At 36.7% G+C, this 24,258-nt stretch overlaps 1 protein-coding gene across 1 annotated transcript in view; it reads left to right on the top strand.

Annotated features, from left to right (window-relative positions):
- phip (pleckstrin homology domain interacting protein) overlaps nt 1-24,258 on the top strand; it is a 202,300-nt gene that overhangs the window by 96,044 nt on the left and 81,998 nt on the right. Inside the window, exons 16-19 of the mRNA XM_028797719.2 lie at nt 325-453; nt 12,841-13,066; nt 17,946-18,083; nt 18,556-18,739. Coding sequence (XP_028653552.2) covers nt 325-453; nt 12,841-13,066; nt 17,946-18,083; nt 18,556-18,739 — 677 coding nt within the window. The remainder of the gene's footprint in view (nt 1-324; nt 454-12,840; nt 13,067-17,945; nt 18,084-18,555; nt 18,740-24,258) is intronic.

The raw sequence follows: 24,258 nt of genomic DNA, 5'->3' as shown, positions 1-24,258 counted from the left end.
AAGCCATTATTTGCTGAGCCATCATAGACCTAATTAGTTCTAAGAACATCAAAAGCCATTTCTTTTTTACCCTTTAATACCTGCTGTTGCTGTATGGTAGTAATTCATATTATCATTCAAAAGGCGCATATATACAGGGTATATACTGTAATATGTAATCATCAAAATTAATAATTTATTAAATAAGTTTTAAGTTCAAATATTTTAACTTGGATTATAATTCTTACATTTACAAATTATTTTCTTTTTTAATTTTTTTTATTTTAAACATCTTACTATAAATAATACTGCATTTTCCTAATTCTTATTGTATTTGTCTTGCAGATTGAAGGACAGGGCCATGGTGCTCTGTTTGATTGCAAGTGCTCTCCTGATGGACAACACTTTGCATGCACAGACTCTCATGGGCATCTTCTTATTTTTGGGTTTGGCTCGAGCAGTAAATATGACAAGGTAAAATTACAATATATCACTGATACCATATAAGGTAGAGAGGTCCATATTAGTTTTGGGAGATATTAAAATTCTCAAGTTGATGAATTGTCCCTTTAAGTATCAGCAAATGACAGTGTTATTGCCTGGGCTGGGACATCACCATTTTAACTGAGAAAACCAAAACTGCAATTCTGCAGTTCTTGATATTTTCAATTTGGACACATTAGCCATGTGGAAAGCACAAATGGGTAATTTGGTGTCCAAGACAAAAATCAACTTCCTGTTTGGCAACACATTGGCTTCAAAGCAAATGAACATGGGGAGACAAATCATTCAACAAAAGTTATTAGTTGACTAAACAGCAAAGTTGTTGCTTGTTGCTGTGAAAGATTAAGAAATGACAAACTTGCATAGTTATTTTTCTGTATACAGTCCAGCTGACTGCACAAGTTTAGTCAAAGCTGAAGGCATCTTCCACCAGCCATTAATTATTGGTACATTTGGATTTAGAAAGAGCACAAAATATAAGCAAGATAGTGCAAAATGGGCACAGTGTACAACAGCCATTTTTCATTGTTTATGTCTATAAATTATTTTTGCTTTATGCATTTGCTCCACCATGTCTTTTTTAAAGTATAAGTATTTTTCTTGCCAAACTTCCTATGTCAGACTTTCACTCCTCCAAATAGGCACACCTCTACAGAAAATAATTAGTTCTAGTTTGGAATTAAATAAAGTTTTTAGTAATACTAGGGGATGAGTCGCACACCAGCAACTTTGTGTCTCTGCCACTTGCATTGTGAAGGGGTGGCTGAACACAAACTTTGGAGATGCTGACGGATCACCTGCTTGCTTACTGCTCCTCCTGCCGTGCTGTGTGTTCTGCTTGTTGTGCTGCGCATCGATCATTTCAAAGCCTGTGCAGCAGCTGTTCACGCTTACCTCCCCCCTCCCTAAACCCCCCCCCCCCCCACCATGGTGGCACGGTAAGCACCTGCCATTTTGCATCTCTGCCGCTTGTGTTGTGAGAGGGTGGGGGGTTGGGTGGCAGGTGCCGCAAGCTAAGGAGATGTGGACGGATCAGCTGCTGTCTTTCTGCTGCTGAGCTGCGTGTTCTGCTTGTCGCGCTGCGCCTCAGTCATTTAAAACCCTGTCCTTTGGTATCACTGCTTTGTCTTGTGGGACATCAAAATGTCTCTCGCGGGATGTCCGGGCTGATTATTACTTTCCTTATTTTCGGAATTTGCACATATATTATTATTGTTCTCTTGTGCATCCTTTTTTGCCTTCTTTTCTCTCCAGTGCTTTCGTGTCTCTTTTCGATGTGCTGATCTTTCTTCTTCGCTTAGTTGTTCATGTGCCATAACGTATAACATTTTTAAGAGCTGGGAGCACATGAAGTGTGTCTGCCAAAATCATTACAACAACTGCGAGGTTAGATGTCCGTGAACTTGTTTTAAATTGTTTTTAAGTAGGTCACCTTCTCACAAGACTTATTCCTAAGGCTGTAATGTCTAGTCTCGTGTGACGTCAAAGTGTCTCACTGAGATGATCATGTCTCGACCCAAGATTTTTTTTATATAATAATAGACATGTCAGCTTCTTTTTGAGGCTGTGATAGGCATACATGAGCTATCGATTGCATCATCAGTTCACTTGTGGGAGCCTGATGCACGCCTCGTGCAGAGAAGGTTGGAGAGCACAGCACTCTCCTCCAAATGCACTGGTTCATTGATAGTTTTCTTATGTAAAAGACTGAATAAGGTGTTTCAGCCAGCAACAGTGGCAAAAAACTAACACCGGTCATGATACGCTTTATACACACACACACATATATATATATATATATATAATATAATATTAAAGCTCATGTCTTTTCTTCTGAGCTGCACTAGATGCTACAGTATTTTGCAAATGTGAAAAATGTGTGGCCTTGCATGCTGAGACTTGATAGCCAATAACAGTCATCAAATGATCCAAGTAGGATTTCATCTCACAGTCATGATTCTATTCATACACCCAGGCTGACCACAGCATACTTGTATCTTTGGCTTGAGCTATCACAATTGCAGCATTATTGAACATCCTCTACTTTCAGAAGAAGTAGGTGGCTTCTTCTGTGGGCCTTCATTATTTGTAAAAATGTAAAGAGTACAAAATGGTGTGCTTACCTCATTGTATCCCACAATAAAGGAGATGGTCATATTGCTAATTTGCATTTTGTGTGGAAAAATATGATTATATTAGTGTCTTTCTATTAAGGAACCATTTAAAGTTTCTAATGTAAATGCAATACATGTACAGTACAATGCATTTACAGCCTGTCTGTATACATTTGGGATACAAGTGCCTGTGTAAACCACGGCATTTATGATGTGTTCAATTAAATGGTTCAAGTTATTGGCAGAGGAGCATCCATTGGCAATACAAGTAATCAATTGGTGAAGGTATCGCCTAACGGCATAAGCCTACAATACAATTTATTTTTGTATAGCCCAAAATCACACAAGGAGTGCCACAATGGGCTTTAACAGACCCTGCCTTTTGACTGCCCCGTCAGCTTTGACTCTCTAAAAAGACAAGGAAAAACTCCCAAAAAAACCCTTGTACGGGAAGAAAATGGAAGAAACCTTGGGAAAGGCAGTTCAAAGAAAGACCCCTTTCTGGGTAGGTTGTGCATGCGGTGGGTACGAAAAAAAAAGGGGTCAATGTCAATACAATACACAGAACAGAACACAAGTAATCCTCAATACAATATACAGTAACTCAACAGTAGATGATATTACATAATACAATTTGGATTTGTTCTGAGTCCTGGAGACCTTCCCATCAAGCTGCCTCCCCCTATTGGCCATTCCACAGCTTAAGTGCTGGGCCTAGACTTTATAGGTTGTCGTCCAAATTTATTTTGATTTCTTTAAACTATTCATGCTTAAAACTTGAGGAAAATGCTGCATTTTCACACATGGCAGTGAAAAAGTGGGACTTTTTTAAAATTAATAATAATGCTAATAGTTTAAATATACCACATTTTCTTGATTTAGATCTGCAAAAACATTGAAATAAGAGTCAAAAGTGGTAAATAAATAAATTTAAAAATTGTTAATCTTAGTAAACAGGATGCAAACTTCCCTTGATATGCATAATCCATTTATGGTTTGGAACTTTTCCTAGGTGTCAAAAATTTAAGAGAGTTATATAAACATTTTAATAAATTCCTGCTTAAACTTAATAAGTAAAATTCTGTAAGTAGTTTTATAGTTACATGTGGTAATTTATTAGGACAAAATAAAATGTATCTTGTGAATAGGAAAAGTTTTGTTGAGTCACTGCAGGTTAGGTCATGAGTTACTTTTACTAGTGCCAAAGGTTTACACTATCTGCTTCTTGGTTCATATGTCAAGTCAGGTTAACGACAGTACCTCTGCTCTTTGCAGCTCAAAATCACTGCCCCTACTTTGAGTGCCGCCTTCATGAGGCATTGGAATCATTTAGAAATGTGACACCCAGTGATCCATCTAATTGTTCCCACCCAGTTTTAAACAAAATTCACTCATGGTGGTCTCTTGACATACATGTCTGGCTTCATTGAGACAAAGTCCAGTAGACCCACACTTCGTGGCTCTGCCGCTCGTGTATGGGGAAGCAGAAGTACAATTTGAACAGATTTTTATTTTCATGGGAATTGTTACATATGCATAATAGACCCAACTATTTTACATTACAACGAGTAATTAACCATAGTAAAAAACAATAAAACGTAATAAACTGAAAGAAAATTGTTTCATGTTGCATTAGAGGTATTCGTTGCATTATACATTTTTGTTCTACGTGGCTTTGAAATTAACATGCAAATACTTTTTAAACTGACACTTTTACTATAAAACTATCTATCTATCTATCTATCTATCTATCTATCTATCTATCTATCTATCTATCTATCTATCTATCTATCTATCTATCTATCTATCTATAAAACTTCCATAAAAATATTTGGAATTAACTTTTCGTCAATATCGCATTGAATTTTGATTCCGTGTTTGGAGTTACATCGTGACAACGCAACGTATAACTGCCCTGAGTAATTATCATTTCTTTCTCTCTAATAAATAAACCAACTTTTTCGAATGTTTGTCCCTGTGATTTGTTAATTGTCATAGCAAAAGCTATTCTAACGGGATACTGTAAATTTTTTAATACGAATGGCATATCAAGATCTCCTTTGGTGTCTAATATTATCCACAGAAGATGTACTACATTACCTTTCTTGTCACCTGTTAAAATTTTGCATGTCAGAATTGTTCGAGCAATTTTGAATACAACTAATCTTGTCCTATTACATAGCCCATCACTCATACATAAATTATGCAATAGCATTATGATACATCCTTCTTTCAACAGTAATTTGGCCGGGGGAAGACTGGACGGTGTTAACGGTTATAGATATTGAACGGGATATTTAAGTTGATGTTTTCATCTTCTGTAATATCACTACCAACTGTTTCAGCATAGTCTGTTGATATGCATTTAACCAATTAGCCGTGTAACCAATCGACAATTTTCCTATTAATTTGTTTGACTTCATCATTTCTCGGTGCTAGGAAGAAATATACTCATTTCTTCTGTTGATAACCCTTCGGGGTGAAATTCTTCAATAAGATTTGGACATAATAAGTCTTCTTTTATTGAGAACTTAAAGTGAGGAAAATGTATAAGAGCTGAGAGCACAGGAACTGTGTCTGACAAAAGCATTCACACGAATAAGAGATGAAAGAACCGTGGGCGTGGGCCGGTAACCATAAATGGTTGAGAGGAAAAAAATATTTGAAAAATTATCTTGGCAATAGTCTCATCTTGTCTCAAGATTTTCTTTTATTATACACTGTGTGTGTGTGTGTGTGTGTGTGTGTGTGTGTGTGTGTGTGTATGTGTGTGTATGTATATATATATATATATATATATATATATATATATATATATATATATATATATATATATATATATATATATATATATATATATATATACAGTGGTGTGAAAAACTATTTGCCCCCTTCCTGATTTCTTATTCTTTTGCATGTTTGTCACACAAAATGTTTCTGATCATCAAACACATTTAACCATTAGTCAAATATAACACAAGTAAACACAAAATGCAGTTTGTAAATGGTGGTTTTTATTATTTAGGGAGAAAAAAAATCCAAACCTATATGGCCCTGTGTGAAAAAGTAATTGCCCCCTGAACCTAATAACTGGTTGGGCCACCCTTAGCAGCAATAACTGCAATCAAGCATTTGCGATAACTTGCAATGAGTCTTTTACAGCGCTCTGGAGGAATTTTGGCCCACTCATCTTTGCAAATTTGTTGTAATTCAGCTTTATTTGAGGGTTTTCTAGCATGAACCCGCCTTTTTAAGGTCATGCCATAGCATCTCAATTGGATTCAGGTCAGGACTTTGACTAGGCCACTCCAAAGTCTTCATTTTGTTTTTCTTCAGCCATTCAGAGGTGGATTTGCTGGTGTGTTTTGGGTCATTGTCCTGTTGCAGCACCCAAGATCGCTTCAGCTTGAGTTGACGAACAGATGGCCAGACATTCTCCTTCAGGATTTTTTGGTAGACAGTAGAATTCATGGTTCCATCTATCACAGCAAGCCTTCCAGGTCCTGAAGCAGCAAAACAACCCCAGACCATCACACTACCACCACCATATTTTACTGTTGGTATGATGTTCTTTTTCTGAAATGCTGTGTTCCTTTTACGCCAGATGTAACGGGACATTTGCCTTCCAAAAAGTTCAACTTTTGACTCATCAGTCCACAAGGTATTTTCCCAAAAGTCTTGGCAATCATTGAGATGTTTCTTAGCAAAATTGAGACGAGCCCTAATGTTCTTTTTGCTTAACAGTGGTTTGCGTCTTGGAAATCTGCCATGCAGGCCGTTTTTGCCCAGTCTCTTTCTTATGGTGGAGTCGTGAACACTGACCTTAATTGAGGCAAGTGAGGCCTGCAGTTCTTTAGACGTTGTCCTGGGGTCTTTTGTGACCTCTCGGATGAGTCGTCTCTGCGCTCTTAGGGTAATTTTGGTCGGCCGGGCCACTCCTGGGAAGGTTCACCACTGTTCCATGTTTTTGCCATTTGTGGATAACGGCTCTCACTGTGGTTCGCTGGAGTCCCAAAGCTTTAGAAATGGCTTTATAACCTTTACCAGACTGATAGATCTCAATTACTTCTGTTCTCATTTGTTCCTGAATTTCTTTGGATCTTGGCATGATGTCTAGCTTTTGAGGTGCTTTTGGTCTACTTCTCTGTGTCAGGCAGCTCCTATTTAAGTGATTTCTTGATTGAAACAGGTGTGGCAGTAGTCAGGCCTGGGGGTGGCTACAGAAATTGAACTCAGGTGTGATACACCACAGTTAGGTTATTTTTTAACAAGGGGGCAATTACTTTTTCACACAGGGCCATGTAGGTTTGGATTTTTTTTCTCCCTAAATAATAAACACCATCATTTAAAAACTGCATTTTGTGTTTACTTGTGTTATATTTGACTAATGGTTAAATGTGTTTGATGATCAGAAACATTTTGTGTGACAAACATGCAAAAGAATAAGAAATCAGGAAGGGGGCAAATAGTTTTTCACACCACTGTATATATATATATATATATATATATATATATATATATATATATATATATAATAAATAAAACACCATAAGATATGTTAAAAAGTCTAGAACTTCATTCAGTATGGTATGAGGATTTTCTTAGCATCTTTTATTAGAAGCTTATTTTGCATCTTTGGATATTACTGGGATTAGCAAATTTAAATATCAGTGTGTCTTGTTTGGCCTAACTGAACAAATATTTTCAATGGCATAGACCATGTTGTTGCACTAAATTGTTTTTACCTTGAATTTAGGGTTAGTTTTGATATTAATTTCAAAGGTGCTGAAATATTTTTTTAATATAGGGATTTTTTTTATCATTGAGGTAATAAATTCCAATTAATTATATTATGTAAATTCAGTTTAATATGATCAGTACTTTTTATTTGGTGGATGACTAGGATGTAATGAATGTTGGTTATGGTTGTGAGAACAAAGAGTGCCTCAATTCTGTTTACCAGTGAAATGCTGCCAGTGGATTTTTTTTTTTTTAGATTACCTTTTATGCTGCCAAACAATGGTGGCATGAAATATACGTATACTGTATATTAGAAAGCTCTGTTTTGCACAAAGTTTGGAAATGCTTATTTCTGAACAGATGTTCTGTCATATTGAATATGACATGCTTCATTTAATGTGCTGTAAAGAAAATACTGTTTCAGCTTACAGAATTGTATCTATATATATATAATTCTCTATGCCGCCGCCAGAGCAGGCAAGACACCCATGAAAGCATGCAGGAAGGAGCCACGCCCACCAACTCTAAGACCATTGGATACGACGAAAACTCGCAGAGCCACGCCCACCAACTTGGACGCGACGCCTCGGAAAACACGCCGTCATTTCTGTTTGTCTGTGCTACAGTCCACATGCAGCTCTGAGCCACATTGACTTTTTGGTTACGATGCATGACCATGTGCAACATCGCATACTGTTTTACACGCTACATACAGCAATTCGCATCCGCAACAAACATGCGTCTTCTTAGATGGTCCTGCAGGAACACGGAAAACGTTTCCCCGCCCACCAACACTCTTTATTCCCCGGCCCGCGTCCACCGCATCCGCGACAAACATGCGTCTTCTTAGATGGTCCTGCAGGAACACGGAAAACATTTCCCCGCCCACCAACACTCCTTATTCCCCAGCCCGCGTACACCCTCGCTCTCTAGGCATTCCCACTGCCTGCTCATGTGCCCAGACGCAACAACTCACCGACCACCCCGTAAGTCGCTTTCGTCTGTGCTAGGAGTCCACATGCACCTCTGAGCCACGTTGACTTTTCATTATTCTTTTCAGTTATGACGCACGCACCACCATTGCAAACTGTTTTACACGCCATGGTCTTAGAGTTGGTGGGCGGGTCTCCGTGAGTTGCTCTTGCGAGCGGGCACATGACCAGGCGGTGTGTATGCTTTGAGAACGAGGGTGGACGCGGCAGGACCATGTAAGAAGAGGCATGTTTGTTGCGGTTGTGAATTGCTCAATGCAGCGTCTAAAACAGTTTGCGAGGGGTATCCCATGGGATCCTTAAAACAATCCTTTAAAACTGAGGTTAAAACACAATGAAGGAAGCAGTCTTTAAAAACCAATAAGCCCTGTGCCTCTGTTTCATTAGCGTCTCACCTGCTTCACCGATGCAGGCCCTGCAACAGTCGAGACGCTCTCTCAGCAGCTGACCTTCTCTGTGCCTGACTCCACTATAGGCTGCAACAAAATTATGAAAGTACGGGCGCATTTTTTTCACACAAGCTGCGTGTGTGGGTGGGTTGGTGTTAGTTAGTTAATTACTTACTCGAAGATTTCAAGATTTAATATGCACAAGCGGTAACACTGCAAAAGCAGCCCAAACCAGAAAAGACAGCTGGCAAAAAGTGGCCGACAAATTAAACGCGTGTGCATTGTACTTACTGAAAGCAGCATTACGGATTTTGCAAATGTTAATTTTTTTCCCTCTGCTTAAAAAACATTTAAAAAGCGTTATGATTATGCGGCGTATACTACGCTGCGGGTTGGTATGCAGCGTGTAAAACAGTTTGTCGTGGATAATTTGCCTTTTACTATTACATGAAGACAATTTCCTGTTAATACTTCGTTACATTGATATAGCGATGTTCTCAGTATTCAAAGCGCTATCCACACAGGGAGGAACCGGGCAGCGAAACCACAATCTTCCGCAGTCTCCTTACTGCAAAGCAGCAGCACTACTACAGTGCCACAAGGCAGTTAAAGAATACACCGGGCTCGATTTTGTTTTCACTTCTGTTTACAGAGATCGGGTCGTAGATAGCATTGTTGCAATGTTACTTTTCTTGGTGGCTTATTACATTACGGATGTTTCACATGTTCATTTTTTCCCCTGTGCTTAAAAGACATTAACAAAGTGTTTCTCAACTGTGACTCCGGAACATCTCAGCACGCAAGCTATATTAAGCGTCAACAATGAAGACTCGATACACCTTAATCTACAAGTACTGACACTTATCCCTACCGACGAAGTAACTTTCACCAGCGTGGCCTTCTTTGTCACAGACAATCTCGCTTTCAGTCACTGAAAATTATATGTTGCTCTCTCCAGAGGTCTATCTTTTCATTCAATCACAGTGGTATCCACAAACCCCCACCCCATTTGGACAACTGTGTCGTTCAGGAAGTGTTCACCCATCAATACATAATTATGCAGCGTATGCTACGCTGCGGGTTGGCTAGTTTTATATAAATTGTATTGTGACACCATTAGCAAACAATACAGTCAAAATGTGTTTAATGTAAAGAAAGCCATATGAGAATGAACTTATAAAAGATGTTGCAAAATTTTTTTTAAAATTTAGGTGCGGTTTTCAACAATGTCCTAATCCAAACAGTGGCTTCAGTATGAAGTTGATCTGGAGGGCTGCAAGTTACCAATAAGAAAATTAGTGATTATTTTAGGAGAAGGATTAAGTCACTAACTAGACATTTTTAATATTTTTTAATGAAATTGTTCTAAGTAAAGTCACAAAGGTTTAGGTAGTGGAGAGTAGTGACAGTGATAGGTACTGCTTAACTTGTTGCACAGTCAGTATCCATATGTATTACAGTGCACAACAGGGGTAACTCATCAACATTTTTAGATATTTTTCATAACTCACAATACTTTCGTTTTACAGCTGAGAGCTATATACGTTTAGAATGGTCACCACCTTTACTAAAGGAGTCCATCCATCCATCCTCTTCTGCTTATCCGAGATCGGGTTGGGGGGCAGCAGCTTGAGCAGAGATGCCCAGACTTCCCTCTCCCCAGCCACTTATTCTAGCTCTTCCGGGAGAATCCCAAGGCGTTCCCAGGCCAGCCGAGAGACATAGTTTCTCCAGCGTGTCCTGGGTCTTCCCCGGGGCCTCCTCCCGGTTAGACGTGCCCGGAACACCTCATCAGGGAGACGTCCAGGAGGCATCCTGATCAGATGCCTGAGCCACCTCATCTGACTCCTCTCGATGCGGAGGAGCAGCGGCTCTACTCTGAGTCCCTCCTGGATGACCGAGCTTCTCACCCTATCTTTAAGGGAAAGCCCAGACACCCTACGGAGGAAACTCATTTCAGCCGCTTGTATTCGTGTTCTCGTTCTTTCGGTCACTACCCATAGCTCATGACCATAGGTGAGGGTAGGAACGTAGATCGACTGGTAAATTGAGAGCTTTGCCTTGCAGCTCAGCTCCTTTTTCACCACGACAGACCGATGCAGAGCCCGCATCACTGCGGATGCTGCATCGATCCGCCTGTTGATCTCACGCTCCATTCTTCCCTCACTTGTGAACAAGATCCCGAGATACTTGAACTCCTCCATTTGGGGCAGGATGTCGCTCCCCACCTTGAGAGGTCATTCCACCCTTTTTCGGCTAAGGACCATGGTCTTGGAGGTGCTGATTCCCATCCCAGCCGCTTCACACTCAGCTGTGAACCGATCCAGAGAGAGCTGAAGATCACGGCCTGATGAAGCAAACAGGACAACATCATCTGCAAAAAGCAGTGACCCAATCCTGAGTCCACCAAACCAGACCCCCTCAACGCCCTGGCTGAGCCTAGAAATTCTGTCCATAAAAGTTATGAACAGAATCTGTGACAAAGGGCAGCCCTGGCGGAGTCCAACTCTCACTGGAAATGGGTTCGACTTACTGCCGCCAAAGGAGTCTTCCTGTTTATACTGAAGTGTACACATCATCAGTAGTACTAAATTAAAAAAACTATTGTAAACAAGGCAGTACATAATTTCTGAATCATAAACCAGTCACACACCTTTTTTATATAGGCACTGGTCATCTCTGCAAGAAGTGTGAAAATGTTATAGTATATGCCAAACAGTGGAAGAACTATATCATTCATCTTAGCTAGCTATAGCAAATATAGCATAGCTAACATTCTTTAATTAAATATGGTGGCTAGATGGCTAGCAATCCAGAAAAAATGTGTGAAAATTGAATGCTTAGTTTGTATATATTTTTATGTAGTCTGAGATTCTTGTAAAACATAAAATAAAAAATAATTTACAATTTATTTACACTGTATTAGTTCACTCTATTACTATAAATAAATTATATGTTAAATGAGTATGCACATGGTAATTTTGGAAAAAAAATCTGTAGTTGTGCACATAGTAAATGATTATGGTATTTAAATACAATGAATACATTGAAAGGAGGGTTGTAAAAAGTTAAATATTTGTATTGATGAAAAGGAAATTTGCTCTGTGAAGAAATTCCATAAAATATTCATGGGCCCTGAAAAATCTTTCAGAATGTTTTGTCCTGTTGCTAAAATGGATAACCACTCTTTAAGGTGCATTTGCCCCATGACCAGCTCATTTCAAGTTTTTTTTAATTTTTTTTTTTAAATAATAGCTTGAACTAGTGCAAGGCTTGAACCCCTGAAAATGCAACACAGGGATGCAGGGACACCTCACCTGCAGTATGGATGTTACTCTGGTATTCCTGGTATCATTCCAGAACTTAATTCATACTCTGCATTATCCTGCTGTAAAAGACAATTTGGAAGTGTGTACTCTGCTGCCATAATAAGAGATGCTCAATCAGTAGAAATTTTCAGATATCCTGTTGCATTCAAATGTGCCTCTGCATTATTTTTTAAAAATATTTTTATATATGTATATATTATTTAAAGTATATGTTTTACATAATCATATATACATTATAAAAATACTGTTTGAGTGGAAAATGTAAAATAGTTTTCTAATACAGCAGTGCACTGTAACTTTGATCACAACCGCTAGAGCAATTCAGTTCTCAGATTCGTGAAATTCAGTTCTTCTAGTTGGTGAGGTCAGTGGTTTAACACTTGTTGTTGTATATATGCTTTTTAGCCAAACAGTACTATTCATCGACCTTAGTGCAGTTTTAATTTTATATACATTGAAATGTTTTACTGGCTAAATATTAAACCAAAAAGTGCATCAATGGTATCATTTAAGTAGACTTGTTCGCTTCTTACAGTGGCAGCTATTAAAACACTTTAAGAATACAATTTCCATTGGCACTAATGTAATATTGGAAAATTCCAAATTTATCCTTTAATCTCATTTTTAAGTATTCTTTTGCCATTTGTTTTGCTTGATATCTCCCTTAAAGTGAGTTCGCAATCTAAAACGGAAAGGGTGCAGACAGTTCAAACACTGTTATACATCACTTAGCATTATTGTTTTATGTTCTTCCATACGTTTTGTCTTTATGATTTCCTTTTTTCTTTTCCAGATTGCTGATCAAATGTTCTTCCACACTGATTACCGTCCACTTATACGTGATGCCAACAACTATGTTTTAGATGAACAAACCCAACAGGCGCCACATTTGATGCCTCCTCCATTTCTGGTAGATGTTGATGGAAATCCTCACCCTTCTAAATATCAAAGACTGGTTCCAGGACGGGAGAATTGTAGAGATGAACAGCTTATACCCCAGATGGGTGTTACTTCCTCAGGTGAGATTGAATAAACAGAATCTTTTTTCTTTTTTGACATCTTTTCTGAAACCCCAAAGGTCATGCAAAAAGACAATTTCCTCTTGGGGATTAATAAAGTATATCAGATTAAAATCAAAAAATCTTTTAGCTGTCCTTAGTACCTCCCAGTTTTATTTCAATCACAATTTCTGTACATGGAGGCAACCAAATATTGTATGAAAGAAATTGAGCATACTTTTTCATGGATCATCTTATTAAAAGTAATTAATTAAAGCAATTAATTAATAATAAAACTGTGAAACTGCACATTGTCTCTTCAGGAATGTATGAATACTTAGTGGGTTTTTTTTCTTCTTTATCTGTGTTTTGGGATAATCCTGTAGGTAGAATGATGTGAATAGCCTGACAAAACAGTATAATACAGTAGTCATGTCTTCATTCTGCAAGTGAATGGAGAAACCCTTATGATTTTTGCACTATTTCTGAAAAAGAGATGAGATTTTAGATTTTTGAATTGTGACTACTAAAGGTTACTGAACACAACACATATGCTTTGTATGGATTCAGCCAAACTCGTGACCAAGTCCTTTACATTATTAGTTGTCATTACTGGTTTGTTTTTTTGCTAAATTACCACCTTTTAAAAGAACTTCAGTTTTTTGTTTCCAAATTAAAGGCAAGTTAAATTCTACTTGCTGTTTCTTCTCATTAAAGAAGCGTATCTTTCAATTTTATTAATAGATATGACAGAATATAATGAAAATGCAACTGAAAATGATTGTTTCAATTGCCATCTCTTAATGAAACAAAGAAAAAAGTAAAATACTCTAAGCAGTGAAATGAGGATACTGTATCATATTGGAGAATTTCAAAGAACTCTGTTCAGACTTTTAAAAAGGTTTTTTTTTTTTTTTTAAATGACATAAAACAGTTATGAACAATGTCTTACAGTCTAGATGAATTACTAAGTCTATGGGGTAGAATGCTGTGCTTAGTCTTTGAGTGGAATTCTGTGTAAAGGGTACCTAATGGCGTACTACAAAAATTAAGTTGGGTTAAAATCCTGCAGTAGTAACTGACAATTTACAGTGAAACTGTTATTTCAATCTGAATGAGGGCTGTAATGTGCAAATGTGTCCATCGGGGTGAGAATTACACTATAGAAAGGTTGTTTTGCTTACAGTGCCATGTTGAAGCCGTATCAATACAAATCAATTATGACACAAGTGGTAATGTTATTCTTTCTGAATCTTTCAGCAAACAAATCCACAAACAGGCATTGTCTGAAGACCCAAGATAAAGTTGATGCAGCAGTCAGATAGATGAGGTGCTCCTCTCTGAGCTGCTGTGTTCCTGTTATCTTTGATATACAGTATATTCTTTGATTATGCCTTTTAAGTATGTTTTCAGATTACTCAAAAAAAATTTGAGGGCAGAGACTGAACAAATTAACATATTTCATTATGTTCACAGTCTGATTAAAAAAAAAAAATATAATTATATATATACACAGTATACTTCCATAATGCTTTACAATACATTGGTTGAGAAACCTTGTACTAGTTTTACTAGCCTTCCATAAACTCTCTGTGAAAACCTAAGTGTCTCTTATCTCATTGAGGGCTGATGTATTTCATACACATGGTGCACTCTGTCTTCTCATTGTATCTGCAGGTGGAAAATCTTCAAAATATGCTCAGTATGGGACATAAGAAACAAATGATAGACAAAAAAAATCACATATATTTGAAATTGTGAATAGAGAAAAGTAATAACCTGGGTGCAACCTGTGATTTAACTGGTGTCCCATCCAGTTTTTTTCCTGCCTTTCACCTATTTCTGCTAAGCCTTCTCTTTGAAACTGAACTGAATAATAGTGCCTAACAAAAAGGATTGAACAGTAAATTGAACTTTATCCAGGAAACTGGCCTGTATCATGATATGAAAACACATGTGCTAGTACTGATATTACTTTAAAAAAATTATATCTGAATGTTTCATCTGCTACTTTAAAAAAGACACCATTCCAGTAAGAATGTTCAAAAGTGTGTGTCCAGCAATTATTAAAGCAGTGATACTCTTTATTAGTTTCTGCTATGGAACACATTGCATTTGTTATTGAGGGGAAAAAAAGAGGGAACTGATACACAAACAATGTAGCAAAACTAACCGGTATCCTGGATATAATGATAACATCCTATTTAATATGGGGGTAGTAGCATGTTAACTTTACCTAAAGTTGAAGGAAAGGCCTCACCCTTTCCTAAAACTTGTCATACAAGACATATTTTAAACTAGTAATTTATTGGGGAAAATGGATATAGAAGTTCAAGGTTAAGGCAAGTATCAACTGCTAGGTGAAGCAGAATTTAATGTTACCCTCCAACAAAGAGACAAATATCTTTTGTTCCTTAAAAGGAGCATATTTCCCGCATTTAAAATCATTCACTTTAAAATGTGTTTCTGGTGATTGAAGTGGATGTTACGTTTAATGTTTGTATTGCATGAATCATGCTATTACTTGCATGGGCACTATTAGTTGTTGTGGACAGGCTTTAAGTGTGCTACACATGATTATTGCAATATACAAAACTATTTTTAGTTGCAATTTCTCTTTTGAGTTTACTGTTATTTATTATTCATTTACTTATTTATATATAATTGCAATTTATTATTAATGTTTTTACAAATATTTGGTAAAGTTCCATTTTCTTTTTTTATTACCTGAATTAGCACTGTGCAACAAATATTTATTCATCATAGCTAAGCATTTAATTTAAATATATAGGTTTAAATTAACCCAGATAAATGTAATTGTAAAAACCAAAAAATGGAAATGTCATTATTTTGGTTACAGTTACATAAACCCAACCTGTCCTGTGGTACAAGGGGAGCTCCCACTGCAACATCAGATTTTTGTAGTAAACACTATGACATGCTTATAGAAGTATGCATACTCAAGCTTTTTGTCATATTCGTCTATAGAAAAGCTTTTCATGCAGACTGAAACAAAAAAATAAATTAAAAATGCCTAAAATTGTCACAGTACTTGTGGCCGAAACCATGTTGTGAAGCTTGTCAGAGGTCTAGGACAATGCGAGTTTTTAATAAAAAGTGTTTCTCAGACATGGTGGGTATAGGTGTGTGGCACTGGAAAGCTATGGGGATGCAGGGTGTACAATGGGGAAATTTGTGGATTGCTTGCTCACTTGCAAATTTGTTCAGCTCAGCCATTTTCCATTGGTGCTCTGTGTGTCATTATGTAAAGCACCAGAATCCACAAAGTAAGGAGTCCTGAGTAGGTCAGATAGAGTATTTGAGAAGAAATCTGAAAAGAAAGAAAGGAAGTAAAGAGAGATGGGGAAAAATCAAAATTGAAAAGACCTAAAAGTGGCATCAGTAGTGCAAGCTGTTGCAACTGACGGGAGGCAAGACGATCGGGTCAGGGCACTGTGGTGAGCGAAAGGAATGTTGTTCCAGGGATGGATTGGTCCCGTTGAAGGAGTAAAGGTGGCTGATTGCTTTGCAGCTTATCCTACAGACACGAGAGATGGTGATTGGATGATGGTCCTGGGTTTTGGGCATCCCAGCAATTAATTGACGGAGATGGCTGAGATTAAATCTATTAATGGATAACCATGCTTGGCAGTTTCTGTGCATCACAGAGAAGACTCAATGAGTGAGCAGGGTGAGACAGAATTGAAAGACGCAGTGAGGCACACAGAAGAAGAGATGGAAAAAAACTAATTTTAACACTGGGGTTTTAGACTTGATTTTAGCCATTTTTTAATACAGTAATCCCTCCTCTATCGCGGGGGTTGCGTTCCAGACCCCCCCCCATGCTCACACCCCCTCCGTCAGGAGCAGAGAATGTCAGAGCAAGAGAGAGAGAGAATAGCAAACAATCAAAAATCAATACGTGCTGTTTGACCTTTTAAGTATGCGAAGCACAGTGCGGGAAGTATATCGCTATATGTAAGCCCAGCAAGGAAGAGAGCAATGTGAAGGTAATCTTTCAGCGTTTTTTGAGGAGCGGCCGTATCCTCTAGGAGTGCGAACAGCCCCTGTGCTCACAATATATTTGAGGAGTTTTATTTAATAGGTAATACGCGCTCTGGTTGGGTAGCTTCTCAGCCATCTGCCAATAGCGTCCCTTGTATGAAATCAACTGGGCAAACCAACTGAGGAAGTATGTACCAGAAATTAAAAGACCCATTGTCCGCAGAAATCCGCGAACCACCAAAAAATCTGCGATATATATTTAAATATGCTTACATATAAAATCCGCGATAGAGTGAAGCTGCGAAAGTCGAAGCGCGATATAGCGAGGGATTACTGTATATTGATTTATCTACTTATAGATTTTAACTATTAAAAAGGAGCAGTTTTTTATGGATTATTTAATTTATTGAAGATTAACTGTTGTTTCACTTTATTTGTTGGACACTGATTTGATTTGAATAAAACTGTACTTTTCACATTATTTGCTGGACACTGATTGATTTGAATAAACTGCACATTGTACATTTCACACCAATCTTGCCTATTTGCGTCCTCATTGCACTAGTCAGTCTCGGTTCATGACCATCAGTGTCCCAGGAACTGGAAGATACCAAGGCTGCAGACACCCAGGGCATCACAAGCCAAAGCCATAAAAGAGACAAATTCATAATCTATTTCATACGTCTGTATATTTTGATATTTTTCAAAGTAAGAGTTAAAGCACTTTAGTTGTTGAACATTGTGTGCTGTCCATCGTGTAGTAATATTTATTGTTAATTTTACAGAATTTATATCTTGTCTTTATTGTGACTACCCACATGTCTTAATATTGCTTTTTTACATGAATAGTCAGCAGCACGTTTTTATTTAAAATTTTGTGCACTTTATCTTTCAGGTTTGAATCAGGTTGTCAGTCAGCAATCAAATGATGGCTCTAGTCCTCTAGATACCATGATCCTACGCTTGCAACAAGAGCAAGATCAAAGAATGTCTGGTGATGCTGGAAGCAGTGGGTTGAACAGGGGAAGCAGAGGTATTTTGAATATATTTTGTTGAAATTTTGTGCATAAAAGTGCAATTTTCCTGGTATGGTCATTGCATCTGACTTGGCTTTAAAAAATATTTTGGAGAAAGCTTCATCTGTAGATAGGCCATGGCTTCCTTGTTCTAATTAATATTTTGATTAATTTGGATTTCTGAAAATAAACTCAGATTCCATGTCTGTCATTTCTCAAATTAACTAGTACGTCTAGAATTAAATCAATCAAAATAATGTGGATTTGTTTTAAAATTCCTACATTCTGCTTAGTTCATTTATATACAGTAAGTTTGAATTATTGTGATTTAAGTACAATCTCATGCATTCCATGAATCAGTTAGAGTATTTTCCAAAGTCAAGGCAGAGTTAGATGCTTAACATTTTATAGAATCATTTTCAATTTTTTAATAAAGTAAAACAAATCCCATTTTAATCCCATCACTCCTCTTTTTTCAATATTTGAAAGGATCATTAAGCTCTCCTGCAGAAGTTCACTCGCCTCCTAATGTTGGGTTACGACGGAGTGGACAAATAGAAGGGGTTCGACAGATGCATAGCAATGCACCCAGGAGTGAAATTGCAACAGAAAGAGATCTTGTGGCTTGGAGTCGGAGAGTTTTAGTGCCAGAGTTACCTCCAGGTATATCCAGGTAGGACTAGTGCTTTGATTTAAACTAGAGTCATTACAGAAACAAGTTCTAAATATTACATACAACCATTTTGTATTGTGGTTTACATTTTTTTTTGGAAGATCATCAACCCTTGCCTGGAGTAGAAAAACAGAATGAATAGTTTTTAAAATCATTAAAACATTTATTTTTTTAATGCATATTTCTCACTGTTTTTCAGTTTATTAATCCCAAATAGGGAAGTCTTTGATTATCATTAGGAATGATTTACAGCAGGCCAGTGATCAGCTAACACAGAGAAAAGTGTTCTCATAACAATGTGCTATAACTATTGCTGTTAATTATTGCATTGATTATTTTTTACCACATACAAGGATACATTTTTCTATCAGTGGCAAAAGCATTCATATTCTTAGATCTTTGAGAAAAGACTAAAATGTCTGTACTTACTGGTTCAAACCTTGCAATGCAAGAAAAAAACATAAGTGACTACTAACACATTCTTAGCAGCTGCTTGCTTCCTGTAGGCTTTCTTAGTCCACAACTAACTCAATGTTTCTTTCCTAACACCCTGTCTTCACTAAGAAAATGCCTTCTTGTGGGTATCTACTGGGCTGCCTACAGCTACATTCTGTCTTCTGTACTTACTTCTGCTTTTGAGTCATCCTTTGTATGCTTCCTTTTAAAATAGGCAACTTCCATATCTTTACTTATTATACCCTGACTTAGCCCATCTTGATTACCACTATCTCATTAGGACATGTAGTAGCTGCATAAAGTACAGAAGTGCACAAAGTGCTTGTAATTAAATATTCACTAAATGGCATTGTGATGTAGATATTTGTAAAACTTACTAGCATTAGGTGGAAACAGAGCCACTGTATAAGTATTCTTGCAACACCTACAACTCGTAATTAATGAAATATTCTAAGAATGTGAGAACACAAGTTTTATTGTTTAATTTTTGTCTAGACTTTCAACAAAGCCAGTAATTAATGCAAATTTTGATAAGGCTCTTCCTTGATTATTTTCCACATTTTTCTTAGTGGATTGATGTTCAAACATTAAATATATAACTCAACTAATAGTAAGTTAATAAGTGAAGTAATAATAATAATTCTTTGCATTTATGTAGCACTTTTCTCACTACTCAAAGCACTAAGCAATTGCAGGTTAAGGGCCTTGCTCAAGGGCCCAACAGAGCAGAGTTCTTATTGCCATTTATGGGATTTGAACCGGCAACCTTCCGATTGCCAGTGCAGATCCCTAGCCTCAGAGACACCACTCCTGGCTGAATATTATTCTGCAGATGTTGACTGATGGTACAGGCTATTAGTTAATAAAAAGTCATTCGTTCTGCTCAGTAACTCAGAAATAACATTAGTCTGCATTCCACAGTGGACAAAAGCCAACAAAGAGTAGAAGTGGGAGTGGAAGTACAGTTGCCTTTCTGCTAAAGCTGGTTTTGCATGGATATCTCACATTTGTTGTTTTAGCTGAAAAGACCTTGCATGCCATTGAAATCCTAGATAAAAAGGGCAATGGCCCCATGGTATTGAAGAGTCCAGAAAAGAAACCGCAGAATACTATGATGTATGCAGATGTTGGTCTCTGACTTGGAAGATGAACTGAGTGAGCTTTTACAGTATTAACAGCATTGTTGTTAATTTTACATTACTCAGTTTTGACATTTGGGTGGAATAAACTTAAATTTACCCATTTAATAATGCTTATGCTTCTACATAAGCACATCTTTATTATGATGTGCATGTAATTTGTAAGAAAATTTACTTTTTTACAGATTTTATTTCAAAATGTAAATGTATCATTGTGGAGCACTAAAGACTATCCTGGCAGCATTGCTTGTTCATATTGTTTTGATTGATTGACTGAATATTGAATCTGAGCAGGTCTGAACTCATTTTACTGCCACCTGTAAGCCTGGTATTGACTGCAGCAGCTCTGTTACTAAAAACAGATGTTTCTATGTGTGTTGATTGGGGGTGGGGGTTTTGGTTTGTTTTTATTTATTAATTAAATTTTTTGGGAGCTTTTGTAAAATTTTAATTTCCCCTTGGTAACATAATTTAAAAACATTTGTTAGATTATAATTTAACTCTTTTAGTGTTACTGCTTTTTTGCTTAAACATTTTTTCAATATTATGATTGTATCTAAATAAAGTATAATTTTACTTCCACTCAAACATGATTAATTCATTTTATAGGAGTTTCACACAGGATGAAACATTTAATCTTTTTGCTTACTGTTCTTGCCGATTAGTAAATACTGCCCATTCTAATAATGCAATTAGTTGGTGGGTTAGTAAATTGTGTTTGTTTTGTGAAATATTCTCAAAACCTGCATCGTATACATTATTCTGTTTGTTTAAAAAAAAAAATTGATCTAAAAAAATAACAACGCCATTTTAAACAATTTTAAGTAAGAACAAGAAAACCCCTGACAGCAATCCTCAGCCACATCCCTGTAATAAGAGCTCATTAGATACTGCAGTGAAACAATGATGATTTTTAACTCAGGGAGAATGTGCAGTGTACAGACAGCTGAGAGGAATTAATGCAAAATACAAAAAGAAAAAGGATATGAACCATTGTCATCACAGACAGCCATGTCTGAATGCTGGAGCAGAGAATATATTGATTAGCATCACTGAACGTTTTGGTGGAAACCTGTTAAAGAAAAAGGATTTTCAGAGGTTGAAAAACAAAATATATGAAAAGTATGAACTTTTCTTATTAGTGTGAATTAGGCCTGGGTAAAAAATATAGATTTTCTGATTAATAATTTTTCATTTAAATTAATTTCTTAAAGTCTCAAGATTGATCTTGTGAATTGTTTTTTGGCGTCCTATCCAGTAGATGGTACTAATGCACCTTTTAAGGCTTTCTGCGGAAAAAGCACTTTACTACTTCACATAAAATGTTGTCCTCTTTAACTGAATTCAGTGTCTTACTGCGGATTCAAATGGTGTGTTGGCTGGAAAACAGCAAAGCCAGAAGTAAGCTGTGCAACTCGGAAGTTAATTATTGATGCAACACAAATTTGAGAAATCATTTATCCTGATGTCACCCATAAACGTAAACTCGGTCAACATCCAAAGGAGTAGAACCTAAACAATCTGCACTGGGGATGGCTCCAAGCTTCCATTTAAGTTGCCTCATGCCCAAAAATAATAGAATCTATAGCAGCTTTTATCTGTAAAAATAAGAGACCCTAAAACGTACCTAACCCAACAAAGCAAGTGGTCAGTTGTTGTAATTTTCAGTGCAGCCTGCAATACAAAAGTGAGTGTGTGCTCAAAGCAGCACACTTGAAGTAGCTTCATAATAGGGGTGTTATCAGTCACGATGGCCGGTTCTTTTATGTTCCATTCATTCAATGCCGCTATCAACAAGCATCAGCTCTTGATCCTTGTTTTAAAGTTCTTCCTTTTTGTCTACATACTGTCAGGACACATTTTCGAGACTGATTAACCTGACTGCTACAAGTGAGCAACTGAAGAGGTGTGTAACTTGTTGAATTATAGAAAGACACAAGTCTTCCCGCTGTATCTTTAATTTCTACTAATTCAGGATTATTTAGTATCCAATAGGGAAATAAATTTTCTAGCAGTTTAGTTGAAGGGTGTCTACATTGAGATTCATAACACATGAATAGGTTATTGAATAACATTTATTATTTTTAGAAGCAATATTTGATTATTTTATAATATTTATTTCTATTGCATTGTATTAAAACAAGGAGCACCCCACCTCAATATGTGTGGACTCCCGATGTGGTGATACATATGAAAGTTAATATATGGTGAGTTTTGAATGAGTTTAGTGCTGTGAAAATTTATTTATATTTTTATATATATATATATATATATATATATATATATATATATATATATATATATATATATATATATATAAAATACTAGACAAAGAGCCCGTTTCGACAACATAAGATGAAACGGGCATGAGTTTGTGTCAGCAGTGCATGAAGAACAAATGATAAGTAACGAAGAAGTTGTTTTGTAATGATTGTAGTCCACTTTACTCATTACTATACAGGCTTGTACTGTTAGTTGATGAATTTTCCAGGCCTATAGTTTAATATTGAATGATGAATGTTCCAGTACAATTTGGAATAGTAATAAGTATAAGCACCACAAACCTGATATAGGTGTATTGAATGAATGCGTAATTGAATCAGAATGTGTAATTAGGCCTCGCGATGCAGTCGAAATCGCCTTTCAGGCCTCTAGAGCTTTAATCGAAGTCGCCTTTCTCTTTGAATTTTTGCGGCCGTATATCCGCCGCCTGCCACGATGTTGGGGTTGGATGTCGGTCTCATAAGGTTTTTCGGGCAGCTGCGCAGAAGGCGACTGCAAATTCAGCTTCGGACGGACGTGAGTGAGTGAGGAGGCAGGCGAATTATGTATTAAGATATATAATATATATATATATTTTCTTCCACATCTTCCAACTACTCATGTTAACTGTTCATTACTAATCAAGTATTTCTTCTTAAATGTCATTCCAAATGTCAAATGTCTATGTAGGCACACTTCCAATTACATTTTATTGAAATTTGTCACATTAATTTTCTCCATGCATGGTTAATCTATCTATCTATCTATCTATCTATCTATCTATCTATCTATCTATCTATCTATCTATCTATCTATCTATCTATCTATCTATCTATCTATCTATCTATCTATCTATCTATCTGTCTATCTATCTGTCTATCTATCTATCTATCTATCTGTCTATCTATCTATCTATCTATCTATCTATCTAAGTAATTTCTGAGAAAGCCATCACTTCAAATACATGTATATCAGTGCATGCTAATTCAGTCAAGATAAAATTGATATCAAATCAGCACATTGTGGATCAGAATCGAATCAAGTTAGTTAGGACATCAGGGCTAATACCCAGCCCTAGAGTGAACTGAAAGAAAATTAACTTGGTCAACTGCCTTTCCATATGGAAGAGACCTTAATAAGCTAAACAAACAGTTACTTGTTCACTAATTTCTAGGGATTAATCAGTATTTTCTGACCTTGTGTACAAGATGCTTTAAAAATGAGATAATTATTTAAAAATGCACGGACACTAATTAAATTAAACTTTTGTCAATAAATTTGATCATTTGCTCAGCACTCCAGTAAATAATTTGATCATAGTAAAAGATAGAAGGAACAAAATGCAAGGAATTTAATTTAAGAAAGCAGTCATGGCAGTAGTAACTTTTCTATCAACATTCTGCCAATAATTGCTTCAGCTCTGCGGATATATAACTCTTAATACTGTAGCAGAGAGAGTCCTTTTGACAGTATAGAAATTTGATATTTTTCTATAGAATTTTGCAGTCACTGTAACATTTATTTTTAAAATATATATTTACAGTATGGAATATATAACCAGATTAAATTTACATCTGAAACCATTCTGTCTAATGCCTGCTGTGTGAAGCAAGCATTGGCATTAATGCAGATCTCTAAAACTGTTTACAAATAGAGTCCTTT

Source organism: Erpetoichthys calabaricus, chromosome 3 (genome assembly GCF_900747795.2).
Source record: "Erpetoichthys calabaricus chromosome 3, fErpCal1.3, whole genome shotgun sequence".
NCBI lineage: Eukaryota > Metazoa > Chordata > Cladistia > Polypteriformes > Polypteridae > Erpetoichthys > Erpetoichthys calabaricus.
The sequence above is the reverse complement of the archived record's forward strand: the minus strand, read 5'-3'. Positions and strand labels throughout refer to the sequence as shown.